Source organism: Prosopis cineraria, unplaced genomic scaffold, assembly GCF_029017545.1.
Source record: "Prosopis cineraria cultivar Desert tree isolate PC_DT_omini unplaced genomic scaffold, ASM2901754v1 PC15, whole genome shotgun sequence".
Classification (NCBI taxonomy): Eukaryota; Viridiplantae; Streptophyta; class Magnoliopsida; order Fabales; family Fabaceae; genus Prosopis; species Prosopis cineraria.
This window is the reverse complement of record NW_026555346.1, coordinates 3,797,694-3,818,184: the sequence shown is the minus strand read 5'-3', so window position 1 is coordinate 3,818,184 and position 20,491 is coordinate 3,797,694. Positions and strand designations below refer to the sequence as shown.

The following is a 20,491-nucleotide window of genomic DNA, read 5'->3' as shown; positions in this document are numbered from 1 at the left end:
AAAAGATGGCCCAGAATTTTTTTTTTAACTGATGAGCACCACGGTGCTGGAAGACGGACCCATTTTTGATGAACTAATACTAATACAAATTACAAACATTTAACTACAAGTGGCGTTATTTAAAAAGGGTCAACAGCGTAACTTACGTTCTTTTAATAAGAAGAGTGTCACTGACGTTTTGAACACTGCTGGAAAGGTTTTTTTTTTTTGGGTGGCCATCGCGAAAAATATATTGTTCTTTCACGCATGATTCTTTTAAAATTACGATCTCGCACCATACATAATTTCAGGCATAGAACCCGACAAAGGCTGTGGCCATTGATTCTATAGAAATTTCACATCATTAGACGAGAGACGTGATTTATACACATTTTTATAGAGACCACACGTAAAAGTGATTGAGATGATAAAATGAGAGTTATCCTTGACATCTCCATTAAACGCAGGGGAAGAACATCCTTGGGTATTTATGTTATGATAAAATTTTGGGTAATCTCGTGTAAATAAGAAAACAGTAAAGCGTGGCTAAGTGAGATCACGTGGAAAGGGAATATAAATGCAAACGGGTGACATAGTTGAGAAACAAGGATAGATAGGTAGAGGATGGTAGGTAAAAGAAGCCACTAGTGTTGCCGCCAATTGCTCCACAAGAAAATGCCATTCGCCGTGGAAAAGCAAGACAAAACGAAATGATGGAAGTGATAGTAAGGCAGAACAAATAGATTTCCATTCCTTTGATATTCTTTGCCTTTTCGAAATACAAAGGCGGCTTGCGTTCCGCTTACCAAACCCCTACAAGCCACCACCGGCAGCGTGAGGCACTGTTCATCACCAATAATAATTAGCCAACATGTTAAGCATGTATTATCTTTTATATATATATATAAACACACCATAAATTAAAAAAAAACTTCATTCATCCATATTCATATTGTTCGTTATAATGCAATAAATACTGTTAGCAATAGTTCCCTTTCGATGGGTCCAAACTTAAATGATTTTTTTAAAAAAAAAAATTCTCCCTCTATTTTGATTTTGAGGATTTACGATTTATAAGATGTTAATATTTGTTAATTGATAATTTGTCTTATTGGATTTATTTTCATTTTCGGGGCATTTACGAAATTGATGTTATTTTGTGGGTTAGCACGTTTTGTTTAATCTAGTGTTTGTTGCACAAAACATGCAAGGCATGGGGAGAATATGTTAATTAATAATTGATTAAATCTTTTTTCTTTTGGAGATATAGAACCATACACACACATCAATCTCTTTACAATATATACTTTTCTATGTGCCCAAATATTAACTATTTTTTCTATTTAAAATTTGACACTAATAATTACACTAAATATTTAATTAATTGCAAAATGTTCAGAAATTATAACATTGTTTGCTGACAATTAAATAGCATAAACCCCACAACATATTTTCCAACAATTTTATTTGCACCGCGCACAGGGTATTCTCTAGTTATGGTATTAACAACCAACGCGGGACAAGTTTTAAAATGATGGCCAGCATAATCCACAACCGAAAAATACATCCATTAAATTGGCATGAAAATGTGCGCACATTTTCATCATACTATTAATTAACTAATCAATTAAAGCTTGAGAGCCTACTATTTAGTTTGAGCAAATAGAAAAGAAATGGTGGAAATGAAATATAATCATGCAAACAAAATGACAGTAATGAAGCAGGAAAAGCAACGAGGAGGACCCGGTGGTCAGGAAATGGGGATGGTATTTCAAGGGGTCACGCAAGGCACACTGGCAGAGTAGAAAAAGAATGAAAACTGAAAAGAGAGACGCACGTACATAGCATATAGATTATAGACCGAGGTAGACGATGCAGCCGAATATCTAGGTAGGCCTTAGGTGTGTGATCTGAATCCGATGAACACTTAACCAGCCAGACTAAGGATATCAAGGAGGCTTGGACACAGAATTGAACCCAAGCCAAGTACCCAACAGACAAGGGGTGGCCTCCGACCCGCACCATTTGGCTGCAACTTGCAACCCCCCATGTGTCTACTTTAATCTCCCTCCTCTTTATTTATTTATTTACTCTTCACTTCCACCATCTCAATTATTCATTTTGTCTTACAGAGGTCCGCCTCCTGGCTCAGCCCTTTCCCCACTCTCATATATCCCGCCACACCTGCATCCGTACCAGCTACAGTCCTCCTGTATCTGGCATTCTTTAGCTGCCGCAGATTCCATTCAGCAACCGACTATGTATACTTTGCCCTCCACGCCGTTCTATACTTACCTCTGTAAAACTAATAACACATCAATACTATATTATTATGGACCCGTCTAGCATTTTCGTGATTCTCCCTCCTTTATTCCATTATTTAATTAGTGGTATACTTCAAAGAAGGGAACACATATATCTGACCATCACCCATAATTCATAAAGCACGTATCTTAACGATGAATTAATTTATACTACTTGGTCATGTTTTTAAACAATAAATTAAAACAAAAAAGAAAACGAAAAGAAAAAAAAAAGTAAGAAAGAGAAACGTTGCTAGAAATGCTAACTACCGGCACCTGCACTACGATATATCGACATGATGATGATGCTGATGATGTGAATTCATTGCCGCAACCAATTCTACGCTGTAATGATTCACTTCTGCACTGTTGATCACGACTCGTTAGTGATCGCATGATTCTTGCTAATCGGACGAACAAATCCAGGAATCAATGTTGCCTTCCCCTCTGGCGGAGTTATTTTCCAAGTTCTTGTCAGGGTTGAAGGCCGTCGACGGAGAAGTGCCAGCGAAATTGAGTTTACAAGGAGCGGTGACATGGAAGAACCTCGGCTGATCTTTGGCTGCATGCACTCCAATATCGTGGTCGCCGCTGCCGCTCAGTGGCATATCCTCGGCCTCTGAACTACTGACACGGGGATGAGCACTCATAAAATGAGCATGACTCATGCCCAACTGGTCCTCGAGGGAAGGTATGGATGAGCTCGGTGGAGCCTTGGCACTGAATCCAGCAGGAAGAGCGGGACTGTTCAATGGGTGAAGAGCGGGCACTTGGAATGGAAGAATCTGCATGGTTAGCATGTTTTGCGGATGGCTGTAGGGTACACCCGCATCAGTTTGGTAGTTAATGGAGGGTGAGGGGTTGTTAGCAGTGGAAGTGGAAGCTATAGCATCAGCCACATGATTGTGTAACATCAACATTGAAGAAGGAGAACTCGATGATGAAGTGGAAGACAAAAGCAAAGGATTTGGGTTAGGATGGGGTGCAGGAGAAGGACGCAGAGGGTAAAAGGGAGCGGTGGAGGTGGTGGTGGTGGTATCCAAGGGAGATGAAGCAGCAGTGGAGGAGCGCAAGGAGGAGGAAGCCGAGAGGAGATCGAGGCGACGAGAGTAGGAGGTGCCTGAAAAGGGAGGCGCAGGGATACCGGTGAACTCTTGAACCATGGCTCTGAAATTGGAGGTGTCGGTGGTGAGAACGGTGGTGGGTGCTCGTCTCGATGCTCTGGTTCGCTTCTTAGGGTTCCGTACTGCATTGGCTGGCGGTGCCGACACTCGAGCGTTAGAGCGCAATTGCAGCGACGGGTCTGTGCTTAGCACAGACTGCTTTGTGGCTGCTGCAGACGGTGATGAAACTGGAGGAGCAGCGCAGTTGGGTTCGGATCGAGGGTCTTGAGAATTAGCACCAGTGTCCAAATTTAGGAAAGGACCGGGATTAGAGTTGGGCTGGGTTTGGGAGGAGAGAGATTGGAGGTAATTTGGAGAAAGATCAAACATAGGAGGATGGTGAGTTTGATGGTGGTGGTGGTGGTGGTGGTGAGAAACAGCGGAGAAAGAGCCAAATTGGGGGTGAGGATTGAGAAAGGGCGGAACTATGTCACCCCGTGAATCATACTCTTCATCCCCACTAGACGAGATACTCCCACTATTCCCAGAGTCCATAGCTTGCAAGTGAAGCTAATGATCAAGATATGCAGGAATTAAATGAAAAGTGAACAGTAGAACCAGCAAGGGGCAAGAGAAGGGAGGATCAGGCGGTGGCACCAGAGAGACAGAAACCGAATTACGTGGGGGTTGATGATGGAGAAGGCATGAAATGGAACTTCTGAATTCTGATAAAGGCCTCGCAGAATCTTGGAATCCCTGATCTGCAGCGGAAGCAAATCTTGTCGTTGTCTTTCAGTCGGAGAAAAGGGATGGTATCAAAAGAAGAGAATGAAAAATCATAGGGATATATAGATCTCTATGATGATGGGCACAGGGAGGTTGAAGGCTGGAGGGATTAGGAGACGGGAGAACCTTTATGTTATGTTGAGGTGTCTGATGAACTTTAGGGTTTCGCTTTCAGGGGGGAAAGGAGAAGAAAGATGAATAAAGCTTTTGTGCTCGGAAAAAGAGGCCTAAGAAAAACCTAAGGAAGATCCTCTGGAGAGTGCAAGGGTGGGGTCGCCATGGGAGTAGAGAGGAAAGAGCTGCCCATGGCTGGCCACGGGTCAAACCCAAACTGAATGTGAGACAGACAGCGAGAAAGGGATGTCATTAGCAGCTTACACGCACCCACACACAAAGCCACTGGCCATAAACTAATAACAAATAATAATAAATAAAAGAAAGACTCGCACAAGGGAAGAGAATGGACGGAGCTAGTTTCGGATTTGGCCGAATCGTACGGGTGAGCTTTCACGAAGAATATGAACAAAGCAGCCATGAGTGCCACCACCTGCGTCACTGTTTAAAATTCTCTTATCATCCGTCTCCTGCAGTCCCTCCTTCATATCATGCCCTGCATGAGTAGCTGCGATTTTTTTTTTAAATAAATACTTAAATACTGCTTTTCTTTTGATTTTCTCGTGAAACATGTTGGTGGGTGCAAGAAGTGATTATCACCATATTCCTTATTTGACGTTGATGAATGGATAACTTTCTTTAATTGCAGTGCCTTTATTCAGGACTGGTAACAATTCATGATTCAGACTGATATTAATATGAAACAATGGAGCAACTTTTACTCTATCGTAGCCTCTGGATGAGTCAGAGAGTTTAAAATTCCAATCAACAATATATTTTTCATACTTGTAATATGAAGAGGAGTTCTTTGGATGAAAGCCGGTGCATCTACCCCCAAAACCACGTTGTGCCGCATTCTTGTGAAATTATAATTCATTTGTTATATGTCCTTGACTGTCTGTCCTTTTCTCAATTGATTTTTTTTTTTGGAGAAAATTTTAGTGAGAGACTCTTAAACCAAACATAATGATAAAGAGAATCCTTAAATTTTTAAAATTTTATTGAAGGATTCGTATGGATTTTTATTTGAACTTGTAACAAAAATAATAAAATTATCTTCATTTAAATGAACAGTATAAATGATTTGTTTGTTTCTGTACTGTATATTGTTTATTTATTTGTTTCCTTACTTCACTTGTTTATAACTCTAGTTTCATTTAATTTTATTTCAAATGTTGATTTTATGATAAGATAACTTATTCATTCTCATACTGTATGTTATTCATTTATTTAGGAAATGTTGTTTGTTTTATTACTTTACTTGTTTATTATCTTAGAATGAAATCAAGTGAAAGTAGAATTATAAACAAGTGAAGTAAGGAAAGAACAACATTCTGTAAATAGATGAACAACATACAGTATGTAAATAAATAAGTCATTTATATTGTTCATTTAAATAAAAGCAATTTTATCATTTTTGTCATAACTTCAAACGAAAATCCGAATGAGTCCTTCAATGAAATTTTAAAAATTCAAAGGTCCTCTTTTTATTATGTTTGATCAAGGGTCTTTCACTGAAATTTTTTCTTATTTTTCTCTGGTCTAAAAATGAGAAGTAAAAGTATGCATTTAATCATCTAATCTTGTGCCTTAATTTTATAACATTAATTACTCACTATGCAAACATTTGATAATATTTTTATTAATATTTGAAATTTCAATATCAGTATTTTTTATTAATAAAATCAAAAGTGTTCAGATTAAGAGATTAAAAAATATTTTATAAAAATTGGTAGATAAATAATATTGAATTGAGTTAAATTTATATTTATATGTGCTGTATTCACTAAAAAATTAAAAAAAAAAAAATAGATCTACGGTCAAATACTGCGTGAACGAGCAATCTAGATTAGCTCCGAAGCCGTACGAGTCGAAGTTTAAAATGCAAAGCTGTCCTCAGCGAGATGAATTACGTGTGTATTGTGCGACTAGAGTTGCTGCTTGAATTAATTGCCCTAACATGGCCCAGGGGGAAAAAAAAGAAGAATTGCCTTGGTTAATTGCATAATTTGTATAGAATAAAGGTATTGCCAAAAAAGGGTATAAATAATGGAAAAAATAATAATAAAATCTCTTTAAAATATATAAATGATAAGTTGATCCCTCAAAATGTCATAATTTTTTTGAAGTCCTCAAAAAATTTTATGTTATTACTAAATTTATATAAATTATCAAATTATCCTTGTTAAAAATAAATGATTCACAAGTTTTGTTTAAATATTCACAACTTTTTTTTTTATATAGACAACAATACAGCAATAAATAAAGAATTTAACATGTGAAGTTGTGATTTGATATTGCATTGTTGCGAATATAAAAAAAAATTATAAATATTTAAACAAAACTTGTAAATTATTTTTTTAACAAGGATAATTTAATAATTTATATAAATTTAATAATGACAAAAAAGTCTTTAGAGATTTTAGAAAAATTATGGCATTTCAAGAAATTAAATTATTATTTATATTTTAGAAGGATTTTATTATTATTTTTCCTAAATAATGATACCAAATGAAACTAATAAAGGGAAAATGGCAGAAAACTACTCTAAAATATGTAAATGATAAAAAAGTCTTGCAAAATATGATAATTATTCTCAAATTCTTTAGGACCTTTAATAAATCGATGTCATTTATGAAATGACTATAATTTTCCTAATTTAATATAAAAAAGAAACAGTAAGTGATTATTTTAATTGCAATAAAGATTACTTTTCTTCTAATAATAGCTACAATAGGATAGCAAGTGATCAGTCCCATTCTTAAAAATTTTTAATAATTAAAATTCAAGCATTGTAAATATCAATGATTACTTTTCTTCTGACAATAACTAAAACTTGTATGAGTAATTATAACTTATCATTGAAGTTTAAAAATATTGTAAATATCAGCAACAATTTTGGTTTCAACAATAATTACTTTTCTCTTGACAGTAACTAAAATGGGATAATAAATAATAAGTTTTGCTCTACCAATTGCTTTTTTTAATTTTAAATTGGGAGCATTATAGACATTTTAAAAAAAGATATTAGTGGCAAAAGGGTCCCATTAAATTTAAAAAGAATTATCACAGAATCTTGTTGCCATTTGCATATTTCAAAGAAATTTTTTTGTCGTATTTCCATTATTAAATCTTGCTGCGTTATCAAATTCAACTAATACTTGAGAAGATTACGTGCTATTGGTTTCACCGTGGGCGACTAATCATGTTTAACTAACGGCGTGAAAAAAATGGGATGAACTGTGAAGACATGTAAAAATGAATATTACGTGCTCCGATTTATCGTGTACTCTGGCATATTACATGATCCTCGTGAGCCCGTGATTTTTATTTACAGAACGGCAATATTTATTATAAAATTTAAGCTCATATATTATTATTCCACGCATAAAATATTTGAACCCCTTATTTGGAAGAATTGAATGAGGAGTTGGAGGGTTGAGTTAATGCATGTGATGAAAGAGGAGGAAGTTATGTGGTTTTAGAAATCTAGGGGGGAGTGGTTGAGAAGCCGAGATAGAAATACAAAATTTTATCATTTGAGAACTGCAGCAAGACGAAGAAGGAACAGAGTGAGTGTGCTGAAGGATGAGAAAGGTGTGTGGGTGGATGCTGAGCTGTAGTTGAAAGGTATGGTTCGTGATGCGTATGTTAAGTTGTTCACTGAAGAGAATATTGAATGTTACGAAACAGCAGTGGGGTGCAATTGACAATACTGTTTTTACAAGGATGAATAGGCGTGTGACTGATGAGGATGCAAAGCGTGCTGTTTTTAATATAAGGGGGTTTTAAAGCCCCAGGGATTGACGACTTTCCCCAGGGTTTTAAAGCGTGCTGTGGGACGGAATAGAATGTGTGGGCCAAAAGGTTTAGGGGGGATTTGGATTGGAGAATTTGAAGATGATGAATGAAGCACTGCCGTGTAAAGTTGGGTGGAATGTGATTGCTAGACCCCATAAATTGGCTTCTAGAGTGCTTCATGCTAAGTATGCACGACGCGGTGATTTGGTTATGAAGTGTACTCCGAAGAATGGTGATTCGCCCTTGTGGAAGAAGATAGGGAGTCTTTGGCCTAGTGTAATGGAAAATGTGGGTTGAAAGATCAACAACGGGGAAGATGTGAGGTTTTGGAAAGATAAATGGTTAAGGGGGGTTGGTGTTCTAAAGGGGGAGAATATTGTGGAGTTGAGTGATGAGGAGAGACCAATGAAGGTTAGTGATTTTTGCAATAATCGAAATTGGGATATTATGAAGCTTTAGAGATATCTTGAAGTTGTTATTGTGGATGTATTAAAGCTGTTTTACCTTGTAAAAGTGTGAGGGGAAGGGATAAGGTGATGTGGTTGGGGAATAGTAGAGGAGAATTTGCAGTGGCTGATATGTATGAGGTAATTAGTTGATGGCCAAGAGGGCAATGGGATAAAAAATGGAAAGTTTTGTGTGACGGGAAGGGGCTAATGAAAGTACAAGTTTTCCTTTGGTTGGTTGTTGGGGAAAGTTTGTTGACATCAAAGAAAAGGGGGATGCTATGGGGACTGAGTGCTTTATGTAGTAAATGCATGAGAGAGGATGAGGATGTTGTGCATGCTTTAAGGGACTGTGAAGATAGCAAGAGAGTTTGGCTCAAGTTGTTGAGTATTGAGGGGGGGATAAGTTCTTCAATATGAGGAAGGAAGAGCGGATGGTGAGTAATTTTTCTTGTAAAGGATCTTGGGGAACCATTTTTGGGATAGCAATCTGGTTTATGTGGTTTTGGAAAAATAATAAGTTATTTGATATTTCTTTTGTTGAGAGTGAAATTTTGGATGTGCTTGTTTTGAAATATGTACGAAGAGTTAAGGACACAAGCTTTGGTGAAGACCTTGTGAATGGAGGGAAGGCTTGGAGGAATATAAGCTGAATAACGTAAGGATAGGTGAAGTTAAATATTGATGGAGTTTCTTGAGGACAACCATGCGTTGTGGGAGATTATTTAAAAATGAGTATGAGGAAGGGATGGCAAGTTTTGTAAATAAGATTGGTATTTGTTTTGTTATAGATGTCAAAATTTGGGGTGTCTAATCTAGTTTTATGATAGCTCAAAATTTGAATATTAAGAAATTAATTGTTGAGACTAATTCTATATCCATTGCTTATATGTTTGACAGATTGTTTGATTGTAATAAGAGTTCTAATAGGGTCCTTCAGGATGTCATGCATTTGCTAAATCCTGAATGGAAAGTAAGGGTATCTTATAGTCATACTTACAGAGAGAGTAATTGTTATACTAATTTTTTGGCTAGTTTGAGTTTAAGAGTTGATAGGAGTTTGAAGTTTTTGAGAAAACTCTCATTGAGTTGCAGGATTTATTGTATAGGGATCAATAAAGTTCTTGAAGTTTAGACTAGTCAATTTCAAATAATAAAAGATCTTTTGCCCTGTATTTTACCTATATATATATATACATATGTAATATTTGAACCCCTGGATACTACTCAAACCCCACATATCATTCTTCTTGTTGATTGCCACTGCATTAATTACTTTTTTGTTGCCAACACATTAACATCATTGATAACTATGATTAGTTATAGCTATTTTTGACCATGATTAATTATAGCTATAAACCTTGAGAGATTGTTTATGTTTTTATATGCAGCAATGTTTTTATATGTTATCGTATTTGAAATGCATCATGGACTTGAATTCACTGCCTCGCTTCACATGTAATCGAAAAATAGACCGGCACTAATAAATATGTCAATACGGTATCTCAATAATGTCTGCATCGTGTTTAATCATAAATATAATTACAATACAATTCTCTGATTCTTCAAAGGATCGGAGTGTGGCAGTCTTTCACTTTGAATTAAAATATGGATAAAAGGACGATGCCTAATTTGTTGCCTAATAAAATTACAGCTTGTTTTCAAAATATATTCCCAGCGATGGAACCTGAAGCCTTGCTTTAACAATTATTTAATGGGGCCCTACACAAGACGGGGAGGGGTTTTTTCCCCTACTCTTCACTTTCCTTTTTTTTTTTTAAATAATTATTAGATCAAAGCTTTAACAATTTAAATTTAATATTCGATAAAATTATTGTTTTAATTTTATATAAGATATAAAATAATTATGAATTATTAAAAATTGATCTAAGCAATGCAAGAAGCAATTCAAGACTGTAATATCTTTTTTTTTTGGTGAACAAGACTATAATATCTTATTTACATATTTAAACAATTGAAAATCTTTGATCTAACAATGATGAAATGAACTTGAAAGTATGGGAAAAGGATACACCCTCTTCCCACGAGACATGAGTGTAAATCTGGCAAGGAGAACCAAAAGTAATTAAATCCAATCAGGTAAAGCTTTCTCGCATATGACCCAACGTTTACCTAAACATAGTAGGATCGAGCATAGGAGAAAGATTAGAGCTAAAAATTCAAGTGGGCCGGGCTTATTTGAGTTGAACTTGAATAAGCTTGAGTTTTCAAAAAGTTCAAATAGCTAAGCTCGGCTTGAATTCTTTCGAACTTCGAGCGGCCTGAATACTCAAAATTTATTTTTAAAATTATTTTTAATTAAATTTTTTACTTTAAAATTAATTATTTTATTTATAAAAATGATGTATAAGACTCAAATATATGGTATTTTATTATAAAATGATACAAAACTTAAATAATTAATTAATATTTATTATTTTTATATATTTTGTAAAAGTAAAAAATTTATTTGGGTATTCGGACAAGCCTGAACCCAATTAGGCTTGTCTCGAATTTTCTCGAGCCTATTTGGACTAGTCCAGATAGGCTCAAATATAAAAATATCATAATTTTTTTAAGCTCAGTCCTAATTTTTTTGTAGCAGGTTTGGGTTAGCTTGTTGAGCTCAACCTGAATTACCGACTCTAAAAAAGATATAATACACATGACCGGTATAATATACAATCACAACGTTTTAAAAATGTTGTTTTATGGATGCATCTCTTCAAATATATATATATTTTATGGATTTGGTTTGTTTAGAAAAAAGTGAATTAATTAAAAGCACGCATTTTTAATTTGATGAATCCAGTTCCAAAGTGTTTAATTTAAACAGCGTTTTAAAGTCTAAACGAGCCTCTTGCGGACATCAAGTTTTGAAGCTGTAGGTGATTGTACTGGGGTCGGTTGATGCTTTGTACTGGGCTTGGCAGGCTTTGTTGGACACATACATATCTATATATGGATGTATCTTTGACCAAAAAACGCTAAACAAGGGCCCAAGCGATTGTTTTAATGGGGCAATATACTGGGGGTTGTCAAATGAGACGGCCTCAAATGTAGGCCCAATGCGTTGAGGGGGTACCTTTACTCTTCGGTCGATCTCGCCTCGGCTCTCCCCGAATTCCGAGGATCATCTCTCATCAAGTGCCTGTGTCTGCGTGAATTTAAACCCTTCAATTCCAAAGAAAAATGATCTCTGTGTGTAATCAACTGCTTTTACGAGCTGCCCCCTCCCCCTGAATTTAGGCTTTAACCAACCATTTCTCTCTTCTTACCTATAACTCAGCTTCTTTCTCTATCTATCATACATTCTTTTATAAATAGTTTGATTTTTTTTTAATTAAAGTTCTAATAGTTTCTTTTCTAATATTAAAAATTAGGTAATGTTGAATTAATGTTCAAATCCTTATTAAAATAGTTGACTATATTTATTACTCAACCATGTTTTTAATAAAAAGACTCGTGTGCGATATAAAAAAAAAATTCAGTTATGCTTAACTATATGTTTAAATATATTTTGTTTTTTTGCCAGAATGTGTCAAATATCTAGCAATTTTTCCAAAATCATATGTTGATTGGTGCAACTTATTAAAGAGAAACGATAGAGAAGTCGTTATATAAAGACAAGCATTTTTAAGGATTAGTTGTAAATATTTCATTAAACAATGCAAAGAAGTTGTATTAAAAACCGGATTCTTATAAATAAAATCAAAGTGAGTTAAAAAAATTGTTTAATTAAAAAAAAAATATCCGGCGTTACTTGAACGAGAATATAATATTGATTGACATCATGAGTTCTGCTTCTTTTCCGTGATGAATTGGGCATGAATGAACCAATATTGGCGAGTTGGTGAATTGGGCATGAACGAGAATATAATGGCGAGTTGGCAATCATGATTGGAGTTATAAAGTTGGTGCTCAGTGGAGGGAGTCACCCCTGTTCTAAAAGCGTCAGATTAATCAGAATGACCCAATATTGGCCATTTACCCATCAATCACTCATTATTTCCCTCCGATTCCTTCCATTTGATGACCTCGTGATTCTCAGTTTTTTCTTTCTTTCCCGTAAACTTGATCCTCAAAATACATATAAGTTGCACAAAATATCTACGCATTTTATATGCTGAGCATAAAAAATTTTAATTACATTTCACTCCCTCACCTCTTGCATGCTGGCTATTTTAAATATCCCTTCCGGGTTGCTTTGACGAGAGTCTCCCCAAATAGTATTAAATGATGGGACAAATTTAAACATCACACTCGTGCTTGCTTTGTCAATTTGACTCTCGATGTAAATCAAACCACGCTTTTAGGAAGACAGCCGAAAGCAGGATCTAGCATTCCTTTTCTTTTTTTAGGCCACAAAAAAGAAATTTTGGTGCAATCAATCAGCTCTCGTGTTTTTTTTTTTTTTTCGGGGCCAAAGCATTCGTGTTGAGCCCTCATTTTTCACCCAACTTTGTCGTCAAGGCAGCAGGCGATAGGCCTGAATGGTAAAACACCAAATCCAATGCTATTTTTTGTCCTTGTCTCTCTTCTGTCTGGAGTTGAATGCTTTAAATAATTTCAGTGCCAAATTTTAAGAAAACTGGTAATTAATTTTGGACGGCATTATTTTTATTGTGAAGTACATTCGTGGAGAGAGGTGCACCGACATCAAATGCTTTCTTAAAAATAAGGGAGGATGATAGAGAAATTTTTAAAAAAATTAAAATTAATTCAACTTAAATTTTAAGTGTTAATTTTTAAAAATTTATAAATTTATCTTATAATTTATAATTTTATTTTAATAGATTTATAATTTATTTTTTAAATTTTAACATGATTGAAAAATAAATAAATTTATTTTTTTAAAATTTAAAATATAAGTTATAAATGTATTATAATAAATTTATTTAATTGAGAGTTAAATTTTTAATTTTTAAAAATTGACATTTAAAATTTAAATTTAATTAATTAACTTTTTTTTAGACATCTTTGTAACACTAAAGACTCTGACAAAGAGGTGGTGACTGGTGAAAGGGCATGTGTCATAGGATAAGAATAGAGAGATGCAGGTGAGAGAATGGGATTGGGTAGGGGGAAGCATGCAGATTTTGATCAGAGAATCAGACGTGAAGACTCCTAATTACTACTCCCTTCGTTTTTATTTAAAAAAATATCATTTTTAATTTTTTTATATAAATAAAATTATATTTTTTAATATATATTTATTGTAAACTTTTTAAATTATCATTCATAATTTAATAAATAAATAATTAATGAATACCTGATTAATATAATTAATAAAAGATAGTGCAATTTAATTCTTTTATTTTTAGACATAATTAATATAGTTAATCAATTTTTAAAATTATATAATATATTTTTTTCTTTTACAAATAAAAATGGAGGGAGTATATTAATTTCAGATTACTATAAGGTAATTTAAAATTATTTTATTATCTCAAAATATAAAATAATTTATATAATTTTTTATTAATAACCGTTTTCTAATATTATCTTCAACGGAGCCTAGGTGAGTGGTGCAAGATAATTTTATTTTAAAAATTAATAAATTTTTTAAAAATAATAATTTAAATAATTAAAGGCAATCATTATACTATGACTAAAATTGCAATAATACATACTTTTAAAAATTTATATTGAATATGTTAATATGATCTTTTATGTAAACATGCACTTCATATTTTATCTAAATTATTAAAATATTTCACATTTAACACATTTTTGAGCTAGTATATTTTTTGTTTAGTTCAAATAGTGCAACATAAACATTAGAAGATGTAAAATTGCAAAATTTATTTGCCCGCCCTCACTTTAATGTGGCTCTATCACTAGTGACAGTGTAACGATTAAGATTACGTGTGTGTATTTAAAATTATGTTAAATAAAAAATATTTTTAAATGTTTATATTATTATTTTAAAAAAATAAATTTATAAAGTTTCATTATTAAACTTTATTGATGAACATAATATTGAATTTAGATCTCTTTCATACTTTCTCTCAATAAATTTTTGCATATTCAATCTTATTTATTTACTTAATTATTACTTTGGTTTAATAATGTGATATTGCTAATTATAATATTAAAATAAATATAGCATTCACTTAAGGGTTATCATTAACAAATAGTGTGATCTTATTTTCAAAAGTAATTAAGTGATGGTTATGAATAATTGATTTATTTTAATATTATAATAAGCAATCTCATACCATTAAATTAAAATAATAATTAAATAAATGAATAAGATTGTACATGGAGAGATACATTGAGATAAAATATGGAGAGAATTCAAATCTTATAATGTCATCTTAAATTATTTTATAATTTAAAATGAAAGAAGTGTTTGAGAATACACCAACTCCCGTAATGGACAAAGGATGACACACAGTAGAGTGGTCAAATTTACATGTTTGACTTGCAGTCTCTAGTAATTCTGGAAGTGTACGTGGAAGGAGAATGCGGCACCGACGAAAATTGTACTCAAACGAGCCGTATCAAACAAGATGAAGCATCCCCCGCACCACCAAACCCTCTCCATTATTTCTGCAATGCACACGCATGGCGGGAAGGCAACCCTCCTCCACCTCCAATTCTAATTCTTGCTATTCCTGTGGGGTCTCTGAGCCTTTGTCTCCAAAATTCTTCCTGCTCATGTCCCCACTTTACAATATTTTCCTTATTATATAACACCTTTTAAAAAATTATTTGATCTTTAATTCAAAACACATGGAATATTATTTATTCACTATTTTTAATTTTATTCCTATTATAAATTTGATTCCAAGGCTTACCTAATGCTGGGTATTTCTCAATTCTTATTTTTAATGTGGATAAAGTTAAAAATTATTTTCATTTTAAAATATATTCCTTTCATCTTAAATTATAAGAAAATTTAAAATAAAATTATACTTAGTAATAAAATATAATAATGACACTTTACAAACTTAATTTTTTTCAAAATAAAACTATAAACATTTAAAAATCTCCTACATACTTAATTATTATGTTACAATATAAATTTTAATTCTTTCTTCATTTAAAGAATAAAGTATCATTAATGAAATTTTTTTTTTCAAATTATCTGATGCTTTATAATATTTTTTTAAAATTGTCTTATAATTTAAAATAAAAAAAATTAATAAATCAACTGTTTTTTTTTAATTTTAATAAAGTGGTTGGAAGTATAGCAGAATTTGGGACGGAGGGAGTAATACAATTCTCTATATAATGATTTAACAACGTGTTTCCCAACAAATACCGAGACCCCCACTGCCGCTCCCAGCTGTATTCTTTTACCCCACCTCTTTTTTCTACCCCTTTTCTCCATGTTCTAATTCCACACACCATTCGTCTCCCAATTAACCACTTTATCATGCTAATTGACTCATCCTTCATTCTCGGTCAAAAAGTTCTCCGACCCCTCACACACACACACACACACACACACGATTTAATGTCCAATGGCATTCAGGCTTCTAATGGAAGTGTGCGTGTTAGCAGATCATGCCCGCGCTTTCCCGCTCGAAGCCTCAAATGCACCCGGATTTTGCATTCATTCCAATTCCTTAAAAGGACCTCTCTCTCTTTCTCCCTTATTTGTAAATTCACTGCTTCCCACCACGGCCTGATCTATGAAATATGGATAGTTTTGCGGTGGATGCTTTAAATTAATGTACGCCTTGGCCCTTTAGATGTCCTGAGAGTGCGCTGTAACCCGTTATTCCGATGAAATCACTCTGAGCTGTAACCCTCCAACAGCGACCGGTGACCGGGCTCCGATTTTCTTTCCTTCATTTCCTTAATAAGCAGTCTAATTCTTTATGCAATCAAAGAAGGATAAAATAAACTCAAAAGGTTCATCCATATCATTGCTTAGTAATTTGGACGGGGACGGAAATCCAATCAAATCATTATAGAATTGATGTGGACGAATGGATGAAATACTATAATCAGATCTGTTTTTCCTTTTATGCGGGTGTGTCCATTCTTTAAATCCTACTCTACCCACTGTCTCTCTAAAGGTCCCAAAAAAACATAAAAAGAGCTAAAGTCAGTTTCTTGGAAGCCACTCCAGGAGAAGGCTATCAGAATATAACTCCTTAGCCCGGGCCAATTGTCTTATATAAACTCCTTCACCGCCAAGCCATCACTTTATCATCTCCCTTTCATAATTCCTGCATCTATATACTCTTTCACCGTTGTTTTTAATACCGCACATCACATATTTCCTTTCCAGTCACTCATCTCCGGTGAGGCTATTTTCGAAGATTCATGGCAGGAAAGGCCGAGAACAAGATGCAGAGTGAACTGGGTTGTGGTTTCATGGGGAGGATTTTCCATCTCACTAGGTATAAGCTGAGAAAATCATCTGTTCATTCACTGCCCATGAAGGCTAGCAACAGTGTCCAGAGCGATCACAGTAAAACTGAATCCGAGAAGCCGCCAAATAATGAATCCAGTGCTGCTTCCGCCAAGTCCCACAACCAGGCTAGAAGGATTCCTTCTGATCATCGAAGACCTCCTACCGTCGGAAAGAATCAAAATCCGAGACCTTCAGACGCTGCAAGAAGCTCGACATCATCCTCCGGTAATTCATCCCAGACTAAGATTCAACAAAACCGCGAGTTGATTGACGATGGCAAAATACAGAGACAGCCTCCTGAAAACTCGTTGGAGCTCGCTAGGATTAGCACTCATTACCAGAGAGAGAACGGGAATAAATCCCCCCTCAAACTGACTGGTAATTTGCTTGTGAATAACCGCCCAAGGACTAGGACTGGGTGTCTTGAAATTGTTCCCGAGAATAGAGATGTGATGAATTCATTGATCAATTCTCGCGGCAATGCAAGTAGAGGCGTGACGGGGAATATTATGAGGAAGAACATGGATGAGCTTGCTCAGTTTCGAAGTCCGAAGAACAGAGCAGACCCTGAAGTGTTGAAGACAATGGGGAACGAAGCGTATAAGCAAGGAAGATTTGAAGAAGCTCTGGCTTTGTATGAGCGAGCGATTGCTGTTGATTCAAATAAGGCAACGTTTCATTGCAATAAGAGTGCAGCTTTGATTGGATTAGGCCGTCTTCTGGAAGCGATTGTTGAGTGCCAGGAAGCAATTCGGTTGGAGCCTTCTTATAACAGACCCCATCACCGTTTGGCAACCATATATCTCAGGTACCCTAAAGTTTGGTAAGACTTGCATTACATGCTCCATTCGATTGCCAAGGAATAGTATGTGGCTGAGTCCTGCGTTCTATTTTTCTTTTCCAATAATAGATTTGAGATTCCTGATGCAGATTGGGAGAAGTAGAAAAGGCACTAAGTTACAATGTGGCAACCCCATATTCTGATCCTGCACTTGCTTTCCAAGCTCAGTCTCTTCGCAATCACCTTCAAAAATGCATTGAAGCAAGGAAAATCAACGAGTGGGATACTGTACTGAAGGAAACGCAATCTGCTATAGCATTAGGTGCTGATTCAAGTCCTCAGGTTAGTGTCATTGGTCTCAATAGAATTTTCATACCTGTGCCATGGGTGCTGGGTCTGTCAGCTTCTTGTGCCTTGTCTTGACTAAGAATTTTTTTTTTTCATGGACCCCAGGTTTATGCTTTGCAAACAGAAGCCTTGCTTAAGCTCTTCAGACATGAAGAGGCGTATGCTGCCTATGAGAAAATGCCTAAATTTGCTATTAATTGGTGCACCAAGCTATTTGGTCTTGCTCGCAGTGCTTATCTATTTGTGATAGCCGCGCAGGTTTACTTGGCAGCTGGCAGGTTGGTGAAATCTGTAATTAACGTCTTTTATGAATTATTTATGAACTCTGAATATCATCTTAGAGGTTATGAAACCCAACGTAAATCTGGAGCAGGTCCTTTCCTTTCCACAACAATCTGTTTAAACTTTGGTTAGGAATGATTCCAAGCCGATTTTCATTATAGGTTCGAAGATGCGGTGACAGCCGCTGAGCAAGCATCTAAACTTGATCCAAGTGATAAAGAGGTGAGTGTAGTGGTGAAGAGGGCGAGAGGGATGACGTCAGCCAGAATGAGCGGAAACTTGCTGTTCAAGGCTTCCAAATACACGGAAGCATGTGCTGCATACAGTGAAGGGCTAGAGCTCGATCCATACAATTCAGTTCTCCTATGCAACAGAGCAGCATGTCGTTCTAAGCTAGGTCAATTTGAGAAAGCGATTGATGATTGTAATGCAGCCCTTGCAGTTCAGCCCAGTTATAGCAAGGCACGGCTAAGGAGGGCAGATTGCAATGCCAAGGTGAGTTCATTACTTCATTTCTTTCTTTGATAGTTTTGTCTTCTATTGTGTACTTTGTTTTTTTAATTAATACCTTCTTTATTCTCATTTTGTGCTTGTAGCTGGAAAGATGGGAATCTGCAATTCAGGACTATGAAATGCTACTAAGGGAAAAGTCAGGAGATGAGGAGGTGGGGAGGGCTCTGTTCGAGGCTCAACTTCAACTCAAGATGCTGCACGGAGAAGATATCAAGTCTTTCAATCTCGGGTCTAATTTAGTTTCTATATCGAGCAATGATCAATTTCGACGTCATCTAACCTCACCTGGTAAGTCAAATTTCGAATGCGTTTCTTATTTCACGAGTGAACTTAGATCATTAAAAAAAATAATAATAATAACAATAATCTTGATATACGTTTTTAAACAGGTACGTCTGTGGTGCTATTTTGCAATAACGCAACCCGCAAGCAAGTATTGCTAATGTTGGAGCAAACCTGCAAGAGGTTTCCATCTGTTAATTTCCTTAAGGTATGTTCATTTAAATTTCTTTTAGATTTAAGAATTGGAAGATACAATCCCGAATTCTCTCTACGTGTCTTTTGCATTGCTTTGCTTCTCACAGAGATTTATTTGCAAATTTAGGTGGAAATTGAAGACCACCCCTACTTGGCAAAATTACAAGGTGTGAGCTCTGTCCCAACATTCAAAATATATAAGGATAGATCAATGGTTAAGGAAATTCCAGGCAACAATCACGAGTTATTAGAAAGATCAATTAAAATGTATAGTAGCTGATAACGTTACAGGAAATGCAGAAGGTTGAAAGGCAAAAGAACATGCCATGAAAAGTAAATCAAGCTAATCGTATTGGCTTCTTAGCTTAAGGACTTCGCCTATAGAGCAGAGGAGGGATAGCATCACCATTTAGCCTCAATAATTTTTATAGAAAAAGGAATTCTTATGTGTTAGTAATTGATTCTTCTTTGAATGTCTGAGTGGCCTTTGAATTTTTATCAATATTTCTTCAGGCGAGTGTTTTTTCTTTCTTTTTTTGTCTTTTTTAAGAGAATTTGACAGGAGTGGTTCTGACTTTGTTGGGCTTGGATAAAATTTATGAAATATCTGTAAATTCTTGTTCTATCTTTTTCGTATCCAAGAGAATGATTTATTAAAAAAAAACAGAAAAGAAAAGAGTAGTTTCCATTTATTTTATTTTGCTTTTTAATTTTTACCCCCTCTTGGTTGGCCATAGCCTTTTCAAGTTTCAGGTCACCACTTTTTTGTACCCACACCCTTTCCTAATGACGTGTCTGGTTAAAAGTTTTTGGAGGGGAGCACCTTCTCTTATTTAATTAGTGATTAATAAAAGAAGGGAGAAAACCCTTATTTCGTTAAAAAAAAATTAAAGGGGAGGGAGTTTCTAACTCTTCCCTCCAATTTGGGATTTTTTGGGAGGGGGAAAGGAGAGAAAAAATAATTAAAACAAATTTAAACATTTATTTTAAAAATCTTAAATTACTTTTGATATTAAAAGATTATGTATTATTTTTCTCTCTCTCTTTCTTATAATAAAATAAATTTTGTCATCTTACAAAAATAAATATATAACTTTTTAAATTTGTTATCTTACAAAAATAAATATATAACTTTTTAATGTACAATATTTTAATATTTTTCATTAAACTCACTAATAAAATAT

At 34.7% G+C, this 20,491-nt stretch overlaps 2 protein-coding genes across 4 annotated transcripts; one reads left to right on the top strand and one right to left on the bottom strand.

Annotated features, from left to right (window-relative positions):
- Positions 1 to 549: 549 nt before the first annotated feature.
- LOC129294168 (uncharacterized) lies at positions 550 to 4,524 on the bottom strand. Of its 3 annotated transcripts, XM_054932346.1 has the most exons (3): positions 2,559 to 4,523; positions 1,821 to 2,276; positions 550 to 821 (listed from the first exon to the last, which is right to left on the bottom strand). In XM_054932346.1, the coding sequence occupies exon 1, from the start codon at positions 3,938 to 3,940 to the stop codon at positions 2,687 to 2,689; it is 1,254 nt and encodes a 417-aa protein (XP_054788321.1). In that variant the 5' UTR covers positions 3,941 to 4,523; the 3' UTR covers positions 550 to 821; positions 1,821 to 2,276; positions 2,559 to 2,686. The 3 variants fall into 3 exon arrangements, with proteins under 3 accessions (XP_054788321.1, XP_054788322.1, XP_054788320.1); XM_054932347.1 differs by lacking the exon at positions 1,821 to 2,276 and having other exon boundaries at positions 559 to 821; positions 2,559 to 4,524; XM_054932345.1 differs by lacking the exon at positions 550 to 821 and having other exon boundaries at positions 1,645 to 2,276.
- An 11,888-nt stretch (positions 4,525 to 16,412) lies between these two features.
- On the top strand, positions 16,413 to 19,781 carry LOC129294620 (TPR repeat-containing thioredoxin TTL1). Its single transcript, XM_054933044.1, has 7 exons — positions 16,413 to 17,714; positions 17,837 to 18,029; positions 18,141 to 18,313; positions 18,479 to 18,812; positions 18,914 to 19,118; positions 19,220 to 19,320; positions 19,435 to 19,781. The coding sequence occupies exons 1-7, from the start codon at positions 16,816 to 16,818 to the stop codon at positions 19,585 to 19,587; spliced, it is 2,058 nt and encodes a 685-aa protein (XP_054789019.1). The 5' UTR covers positions 16,413 to 16,815; the 3' UTR covers positions 19,588 to 19,781.
- Positions 19,782 to 20,491: the final 710 nt, after the last annotated feature.

Excerpts from the sequence above, each read along its gene's own strand:
- LOC129294168 (XM_054932347.1), bottom strand. The coding sequence starts at position 3,940 with ATGGACTCTGGGAATAGTGGGAGTATCTCGTCTAGTGGGGATGAAGAG.
- LOC129294620 (XM_054933044.1), top strand. The coding sequence starts at position 16,816 with ATGGCAGGAAAGGCCGAGAACAAGATGCAGAGTGAACTGGGTTGTGGT. Across the intron at positions 18,813-18,913 it reads GGGCAGATTGCAATGCCAAG|CTGGAAAGATGGGAATCTGC; the intron begins GTGAGTTCATTA and ends TTGTGCTTGTAG. Across the intron at positions 19,119-19,219 it reads ACGTCATCTAACCTCACCTG|GTACGTCTGTGGTGCTATTT; the intron begins GTAAGTCAAATT and ends GTTTTTAAACAG.